The sequence below is a fragment of the Psammomys obesus genome, unplaced genomic scaffold, assembly GCF_907164565.1.
Source record: "Psammomys obesus unplaced genomic scaffold, mPsaObe1.curated_primary_1811, whole genome shotgun sequence".
Lineage (NCBI taxonomy): Eukaryota > Metazoa > Chordata > Mammalia > Rodentia > Muridae > Psammomys > Psammomys obesus.
Genome location: NW_026592510.1, coordinates 16,138,220 through 16,147,658, shown reverse-complemented (window position 1 = coordinate 16,147,658; position 9,439 = coordinate 16,138,220). Strand labels below are relative to the sequence as shown.

The 9,439-nt window shown below is 38.1% G+C and overlaps 1 protein-coding gene across 1 annotated transcript in view; it reads right to left on the bottom strand.

Moving 5' to 3' along the window:
• The window catches only part of Tmc1 (transmembrane channel like 1), a 175,569-nt gene that overhangs the window by 21,702 nt on the left and 144,428 nt on the right, over positions 1 to 9,439 (bottom strand). Inside the window, exon 15 of the mRNA XM_055614177.1 lies at positions 6,619 to 6,747. Coding sequence (XP_055470152.1) covers positions 6,619 to 6,747 — 129 coding nt within the window. The remainder of the gene's footprint in view (positions 1 to 6,618; positions 6,748 to 9,439) is intronic.

The window sequence follows — 9,439 nt, the reverse complement described above, 5'->3', positions numbered from 1 at the left end:
TATGTATGTATGTATGTATGTATGTATGTATGTATGTATGTATGTATGTATATGTATATATGTGTGTGTATTATATATATATATACTCATATGTACACATTAAATAAAAATAAATACATCTTTAAAAAGAAAACACAGAGGACATACTGGGCCTCTCCTGACCTCCCCGACACAGCAGAGGCAGGGAAAGGAATAAAGTGTTTGGCTACCAAACTGACGGGGAACAGGAAGGATGCCAGGGTGCTCTTGTGCCCATAGCTCTATGTGCAGATGTTTAACCTGATTTATATTTGAGGAGTAATCCTTGCCCCAGTGACTCCTGACTACATGAGCTGAGCCCATCACTCATCTCTTTGGGACCCAGTTTCTGCACAGATAAATTGAGGAATGAAATGGACTCAAAGCCAGCACGGAATAGTCCATAAACTGAATATGGATAGCTATCTGCTTTTCTCAGTGATCTTCTTTAAGGATAAAGCTGCACCTCCTCCTGCTGCATTTTTCTCGCAGGTTTAGATTAAGACAGAGTCTATTGCCTGAAGCAGAGAGTATACTACTCGCAAAGTTTAAAATTTTGCCCATTCCTTCTCAGAAAAATGATCACCAATTCCCGAACTAGAAAATTTCTGGCGTTCTTTTGCAACCTAAAATCTCATTACTTATTGAAAACTAAGCCCAGTTATTTAAAGAATTGGTCCTCTGAAAACAATGCAGAAATGGAATCTGATAGGTCACGTAGCAAACACACAATACCCCAATCTAAAAACAATATATTTATTAGAAGGCAGGAAGGTTATACAGATACACACAGATATATGACTCAGTATTCATTCTTTTAGAAAACATAATCTTATATTATATGTTAAAGTATTAAATCAATACCTCATCAAATATAGATTAACTTGCAATCTATTTGTTGAATTGCCTCTGAAATGGGGCGAAAATACATTAAAAGGTAAATGCTGCATGAGAAAGGGGAAAAGCCTTCTATTTCCTTGAAACCTGAGATAATGTAATGAGAGCAGTGTAAGAAGATCACCCACGGCCACTCACCACACCTACCCTGCCAGCCACAGGAGGACTCACTTGTATTTGGTCAGAGGATAACAACTAAGGGAATGGAAGCCATGATGTTGTACTTTGGGGACTTTGCAGTGAGATAGAATCAGGTATCTACCCAAGGAAGATACACGGTTCACTGGATATGCACCCTGGGGCACTCCAGTGTGTCCCTGAAAATGGAATTATCTGGAGCAGAAAGCCACCACACAGATGTTATGCAACGTAATTCGGGACCTCAGAATCAATGTACTCTGTCTTTGCGATGATCTGCCTGACCTGTGTCAAACAGTTTCCAAATCCCACAGCTGGACAGCTCCACCTGGCGCTACAGGCTGGTGTGGGTTGTGGCTCCATGGCAGCCTGGCTTGTGTGGAGGCTCTAGACTGGAGACAGCAGGGTTATTAAGGAGCTGGTAAGAAAAGTTAATTTCTGGGTCCTGGCTCAGAGGTACTGAATAGAACTCCCAAATTCCCCTGAGTCCATCTGTGGACCCTGATAAATTTGAGAAGCACTATGACAGGATACAGTGTGGCTTCATCTCCCAGGACTATCCAGCTCTTGAGGCTCTTGCCCTTTAACATAGCAGCAGCACTGTGCCAGCTTCAGTCTGACTCTATACCGAGTGCAACATCAAACGAAGGCTGTACAGCGGGTTCTCCTCATTCATTCTTGCTCCATCGAGGTACACCCAAGACTTCTTACTGCCTCTGTCTCGTGCTGTCTTCCTGATGGTAATTTCATACTTCCCCATACCTACCTAGGTTGCATCTCATAGCGTGTCTTCCACCCACTTGTGTTCAGTCTGTTCAACTGAATGTAATTTCTCTAAACAAGGGAGAAATTGAAGCTTAAAGCCATAGATTACATTCATTGTTTGGCAGAGAAATATCCTGGGTTACAGTGAAAGTTAAACAGAGTGGAAATGTGGTTAGCAGCTCTAAAGTAAAATAGGCAGGGGTTTGAACTTTAACTCTACCACTATCTGGCTGTATGTCATTGACTTAACATTCTTTAAGCCTTAGTTTATTATGCATGGAAATAATACCTACTTCACAGCATTGCTGGTTTGTTTACATGGAATGAAAAAATAATTTACAAATGTAAGTTATTTACAATACTTTTGATATAAAGTAAATACTAAATAAAAATTGAATGTTACAGAGGGCTGAATGATTAGCCCTTCACTCATATAGTCTGTCTATTATACATATTTATGGGTAATCTTGAGCCACCTCTTCAGTCCTCAAGGAAGTCTCTCATGGTTTCAATTTATACTACTATAACAAAGATCCCCTTTAAAAAAAAAAACAAGTATAAAGAAGATTGTGAATTTGTCCACACGTGTTTGTGTTCAGTCCTACATCTCTTCAGAAGAGATGCTCTTTGTGTTCAGTCCTACATCTCTTCAGAAGAGATGCTCTTGACTCACTTGGTTGATAAGCACAAAGCTTGTTGTCAGTGTAAATTAAACGCTAAGTAAAGATAGTCTTGATTGAACTGTTGAACTACAAAAACACAATAAAAGAGAATGAAATAGTGAAAGAATGAAAAGGTACCTTTTCTCTAACCAAGCAAATCAGCTTGGGAAAATTCATCATAAGGAACAAATGATGTTGACATATCAATATAATTAAATGTCATTTCATGACAATTAATTTAACAAAAACAGATATGCTTCAACTGACAATGAATAAACTCCTGTAAATTATTCTAAATCCATCAGTAGAATATAATAAAACCATTTTTAAAAAACATACCACATTTTAAAAGAGCAAAATCATGTCATTTGTGGAAAATTTAATGAAAATACAAATTATCATGATAAAAATAAGCTAGATTCATGGAGATAGGAATTGAATTTTTTTGATTACATACAGAATGCATGGGGGACTAAGACATGAAATTGAAGTTTGGACAATCACTGGTATTGACAGGCAAAACAAGCAAAGAATAGGTAAAGAGGTGACTACAATAAATATACAATATTATCGTTTCATTTTATGTTATGCTTAAATATGTCAAATCTTATTGCCTTATACAATTAATCTATGTTAATAAAAATAAATTTGTTTTACAGATGCCAAAGTGGTGGCTTAGTGCTGGAGCACAAGTTAGCATGTCTGAGGCCTTAGGCTTGGTCCCCCATTCACAAATAAATAGCATGTTAGTAACAGGAAGTTGTGGTGACACAGTCAGTGAGGTGCAGGAAAAAATAGGCATATAGATTATCTGTCTCTGTATGAACACACATGATTATATACATATACAACTATATATATTTAATCTAAAATGGAATTATGAATACATAATATTTATGGACATAAGTTATAGTAAGACTATTTAATTTAGGTAATTAAATGGTCTCACTAGTGTTACAATTGTCTGTGATTATTAAATATTTTTATCTTATTATTTATTTATTTTCTTTACATCCTAACGACAGTTTCTCCTCCCTCTTCTTCTCTCCATCCTTCACCCCACTTGTCCTTCCCCATCCTCCTTCAAATACTTTTATTTTTATTTCTTTATTTTATTTTTGAGACAGGGACTCACTATGTATCTCTGGGTGTCCTGGAACTCACTATGTAAATGACCTCAAACTCACAGAGATATGTCTACTTCTACTTCCTGTGTGCTAGAGGTAAAGACATGTCCACCACATCCAACTGTGATTTTTATTTATTTGTCTTTAACATTATTATATTTTCTATTTTTTTCTACAATAATATCACTATAATTTTTGAATTCCAAGAAAAAATATATAGTGACAGAAATGAGCACATTTTCTCTCAATTTCTGAAGATACTTGGAATTCTCTCCTCACTTCATCTCAAGTTTTCCTTCTCTTCATGATAAGCACTTTTTGAACCAAAATTGTCAATTAGCAAATCTAAAGCAAGAGCAAAAAAAAAAAAAAAAAAATACTATACAGATCATCTCTGAGGACCTGTCTCATTTGTCCCTTCCAGGAAATGCCTCCTTCATCTCTTGAAATCCTATACAACCTTCAAGGTCAACTGAAACATCTCCTCCATAAGGTCTTTGTATTGATGCCAAAGTCCCAGAACAATTGCTCTGTTTTTTGTTGTTTACCTTGTAGGAAACCCTTCTTGATTCGAAGAGCTTGCAAAATAAGAGTAGTGGTGTTTGTAAAATTGAAGAATGAATATGCTAACAGTAGAAGCAGGTAATTTCTTCCATTAAGCCTTTTTGTCCCCAATTGGGAATATGGGTCTAATATGGCCAAGCTCTATTAGCTATTATGTAGAAGCTCCAGGTTTTAAAATTTATTAGCTCATTAAAAATATCTAAACACTGGGCAGGCAAATTAAAATCAAGACTTTACGTCTAAATTGCATCCTCTCTGTGGGCTCCAGCTTCCTCATCTTTATGCCCCTCAGCAGTTGGAAGGGTTTGCTCACAGTATCCAGGCACCAGCAGGCTCCCAAGGAAGTTAGTCAGTCATTGGCAGGATGATATGATCCACAACAAAGATACGTCATCCAACATTAACATTTTATAACTTGTTTTGATTATGAGCTTTTCTTCAAAGAACCTTCCAAAGGTAATAGGAGAGAAAAATCTTCCTTTATGACTTAAAAACAGCAACTTGTTTCCTGTACTTTGTGCTAACCCAAGAGCTCTGTCAGCATGCAATAAATAATAAATTACAGTCACTTAAGTACAGCTTTTATGCATCCAGGTCATGTTATGTTGACTTCATATTCTCAGTCAACTTCTCCACCACTTCAGGAGAAAGTAGCAAGGGATAAAAGGCAAACAAAAGACAAGCCATGATCTAAGCAAGAGATGGTAATTTTTATGCTTGCCTCAGAAGAGCTGAATCAGGCAAGGAAAACAGAAATGAATCCAAGCCAGAGGAATACCTCATAGCAAGTAGCTGGAATGCTGCACGGTGGATCTACTGCATTACCTCACGGCCATGTACCAGAGAACATTAGCTAACTGCTTTTGCCTCATCCAAAGAGCACCTAAAGTGAGGGTGACAGAGATGATCTAATAAAAGGCATTGTCTCAAAGTCAGAAGGCCAAAAGATGTAGCCCAGAATCTTGAATGTGGACCTAGTCTACATACAAGAAAGCATGACCTAGAAGTGAGATCATTTATGCTGAACACTCCTTCACTGGTGGGAAAAGAAATGTTGCTGGCTTCGAATACACAAGCAGAACGACTTTGTGGGCCCAGCCTATAAAGAGACAGAGACAAAGTTCTTCCAGCTACCACTGCTGCCTTGATGGTGTCAGGATATGGAGGTACAAGTTAAACCCCACAGTCAGCACGGAACACTTGCTGTGTGGCTAGCCTCATTCAGATAACAGATTTTTGTCATTGTTTGTTTAATTTTCCTAAATACCTCACTGTAAGGGGAGACAAGTAATAATCAGTTGAAAAAGAAATGTCAAGTAGTTATACATCTTGTGCATTAAAACAAAACTGTAAGTTGCCACAGCATTTGATGGACTATGTTAGATTGATGGCCAGAGAGGAGGTGACAATGAAAGTAGTGCCTAATGACAAGAAGGAATTAGCCATGCCCCATTGTAGGGTATCATTATCCCTTTGAAGGAGAAATAGTATGTGTAAATGAAAAGATCCTCTTGTGTTTGAAAATAAAAAGGTCCACATAGGTAAAAATCAGATCCTAGCAACTAGGCTGAGGCAGAAAGAAAGGAAACAAACTGTTTTAGGTACTGAGAGCCCTATAGGGGTATCTGGGGCACATTCAGAGTGTCCACAAAGCCATTGAGAGCTTAAGCATAAGGTCACCACCAGTCCCTCAATTCCTATTTCTAAGGATTAACTAAAACTAATTTTATTTGCTTAAAGAGGCAAGGAAGACCTGTTGACATGTTAGACGACAAAACTATGAAACCATACATGCTCGGCCACTCTCCTTAAGTGTGAGAGAGACTTGAGCTTGGACACAGAGGAAAAGCCAACGCCAGAAGGGTTCAGAAAACCCTGGGCTATTGTTTCAGGAAACCAGGCTGCCCCTGGGCTCCATTTAGTAAAATCTTATCACGCGAACTTGAAATCTCCACAGCCCCCTGCTGTTGTCTCTGTCAGGCTTTTATTAGTCTGCGAGCCTCAAAAAAAAACGAACACCGTATTCACTGAATAATTTCATCCCCTCATGTTCATAGAAAATGGCGCGTGATAATTACCCAGTCCCACCGCAAAATTCACAGGGATATATAGAGTATACCGATTGTAGCAATCTAGGATCGGCACCAGCTAGGTTCATGGGAAGGGAACTGACCTTTGGGCCAAGATTTCCTTCAACATTTTAACTGACACTTTGGCCATCACTGTAAAGAGCCTGAGATAATTTTACTTCAGTGTTGGAAACCATGATACTCATGTCTGGATTCTTCTAAACTGTAACTGCCCTGATTAGTCTTTGCTTATTGACTTCTCACAAGGCGACCTCACTCATGTAACGCTGAGGCACCTTTCTACTTGTGGAGTGTGTGTAAACAATGAATCACAGAGGGAAAATCTGACAAAGGAAAAGCTAGCAAAACCGTACTTACATATCCATATTCTAAATCCCAGCACCAGCAGTAATTGCAGAACCTCACGAAGCATGCTCTGAGGAAGTCACCAATGAGAATCGTGACGTAAGTGGTCAGAACATCGGAAACGGTGAGACGCACAAACTCCTGGTAGGATACAGTCTTTATTAATGCACACATTTATGTCTTCAGATGACCCCTAATATTGGTATCAAAACTGTCATGTTTCTAAGCCACTGGCTTGAAGACTACATGTCATGATACAGAAAAAAAAATAAGTATGCATATGTAGTAAATGAAAAATAACTTCTCTGTGTTTTGTTGCTCTCAAACCAAGTGTTTCCATCCTCAAGTCACAATACCAGTATCTTTTTCTTTTAACTGAGAAACTTAATGACACTAAAGTTTAAAATAAGGTAGAAAAATATTGGCCATATAGAAATTTTAGGTTTGTATCTGGCATTGAATTGCATGTTTTTAAAGTGTAAAGTGTATGGTACATGGATTATATACTTCAATGAGGTTTTTAAAAAGCACTTGTGTTAGTAGCTTTCCTTGTTATTGGACAACTTCATGACAAGAAGCTATGTAAGAGAGGAGAGCTTTCTTTGGCTTACAGTTGAAGGAGAAACAGTCCACTAACCAGGAAAGCATAGTCAGCATGAGTGTGAAGTAGCTGATCACATTTCCAACACAGTCAGGAAACAAAGATTGAACAGCAGTGGGGTTCAAGCTGATGTCTCCCTAGACTTCCCCACAGTGACCCATTTTCTCCAGCAAGGTTCTATCACCTTTGAAAACAGTGCCATCAGCTCATAGTCGAGTTTTCAAATACATGAGCCTAAGGAGGGTATTTCACATTCAAAACACAACAGTGATTTAAAAAAAAAAAAAAAACTTTGAAAATTAGTTTTCAAAAGAAGATATGCAGGATGAATTTATTTTTAACAAAATAAACTCATCCCAGGAATTCTAGAATAACCATGAATAAAATAATTTCATATTTACTTAATGGATAATCTATACCCAGCATTGTTGGATACTAGAGACATAAAGGGGTTAAAATATGGACTAGTTTGGGGAATAGTACAGCACTTGGCTTCTTAATCTTCTTTAATGCACAATGTCAACAATAGCTTCTTCACATGCTTACTTGGCCCACAGGAAAAGTTCTGTTGTCTGTCTTTCAAATATGAGAAATACTGCAGAGCTGAAAGGAAAGCCAATTTATTGGGGATTTTTAGAACCAAGAGGGTTTTGAGTGCCACAGCATCATGGAAAGAGAACAAAGTGGAAACTATTTATGGAGAAGCAGAGAAAACATCTAGAATGTTCCGATAGAATCATGAGCTTTCAGAGTGCATCTTCATAATTATTTAAACTCATCTACCTTTACTACTTTACTATTTACTATTTTTAAGTGGCTGAATGATAGAAATGTTTCTAGATGCAAGGATATAAGTACAGATATCATGAGGGCCAGTGCTTACCAGCATTCAAAGCTGTTATATCTACCATGTTACCTTCATTCTCCCAGATTCCATTGACCTAGCCAGCATTCTATATTTCTCTCCTTTTCTGTCTTTTTTTTTTCTCCAAAGGGGTACCAAGCACTTATGGGAAAGTCAGCAGAGCCAGCAGGGGAAAGAGTAGTGTCTCAACAGAATATTGAGGGAAGGAGGAAAAAAATGGCAGTAAGGAACAATGATGAAATGGGAAACTCGCTGTAGATGTGACTCAGAACAGCACACTGCATGTTCTGAGGCACATAGCATTTTCTGGGGTCCTAGGAAGGGAGAATTAAATGTTATTGTGAGTCTATATGATGGGAGGGATATTGTAGAGCCTTCTACATCAGAAATATAAATTTCCCTTAGGATGATACATCATGTTTAAGTAATCTGTCTTCTTGACTCAGACATGCCCATCTCATATCTTATTCTTTACAGTAACTTCTCCTGGTCTTGTTTATCAGGTGCTTGCCTGTCGATGAATAGGCTTCCTAGCACATTCCAGAAGAAAGCATGTCAAACAGTGAGTCTGCAAACTGTGCATTCTAAGTGTTTCAGTTCTCAAATGCTGGACTGAAGATTTAGGTGACGGGTTAGGTGATTAAACAGCTCATCAGAACCTGCTTCACAAAGAGCAACGTCTACCCACAGTGCCTCCTTGGTTTTGATAGAACAAATTGACACAAATGTGGGTTGAAATATTACAACTATTTTCTCACAGCTCCAGAAGTCAGAAGTCACATGGGGAGAATCTGTTTCCCTAACTTTTCTAACTCCCAGCGGTTGTCCCTACTCCTTCAGCGCCCCTTCCTCCATCACTGCAACCACTGCTTCCATTGTCAGATCTCAGGTATCTCTCATTGGTCCTGTTCCCTTCTTGTAGAGAGATTCCCTCATGATTTTAATACACTCACTTAGCATTGTTCAGGGTCGTTCATCCAGATGAGTTCCTACATCTATAATGTCTTTATTTGCCAACAATAGGCTCACAGGTACGAGGAATTAGCTCGTGTGCAGCTTGGAGGGCTAAGTTCTGCCCATCACACTGTAGCCCACAAGTTTTTTAAATGCAGACAACTTTTTGTATTTTGTTTATGTATGTTTCTAGGAGCATGTATGGCATGTGAAGGCCTAAAAATATAGGAGCATGCACTAAGAAAGCGTATATGACCCTCAAATGCTTTAAAAGTAAAATAAAACATGATATTTTAGCCGACTATACATTCTTTATTCCATCTTAAATCATATAATTCTAGAGTTGTGTAGATAGATGGATGGATGGATAGATAGATAGATAGATAGATAGATAGATAGATAGATAGATAGAT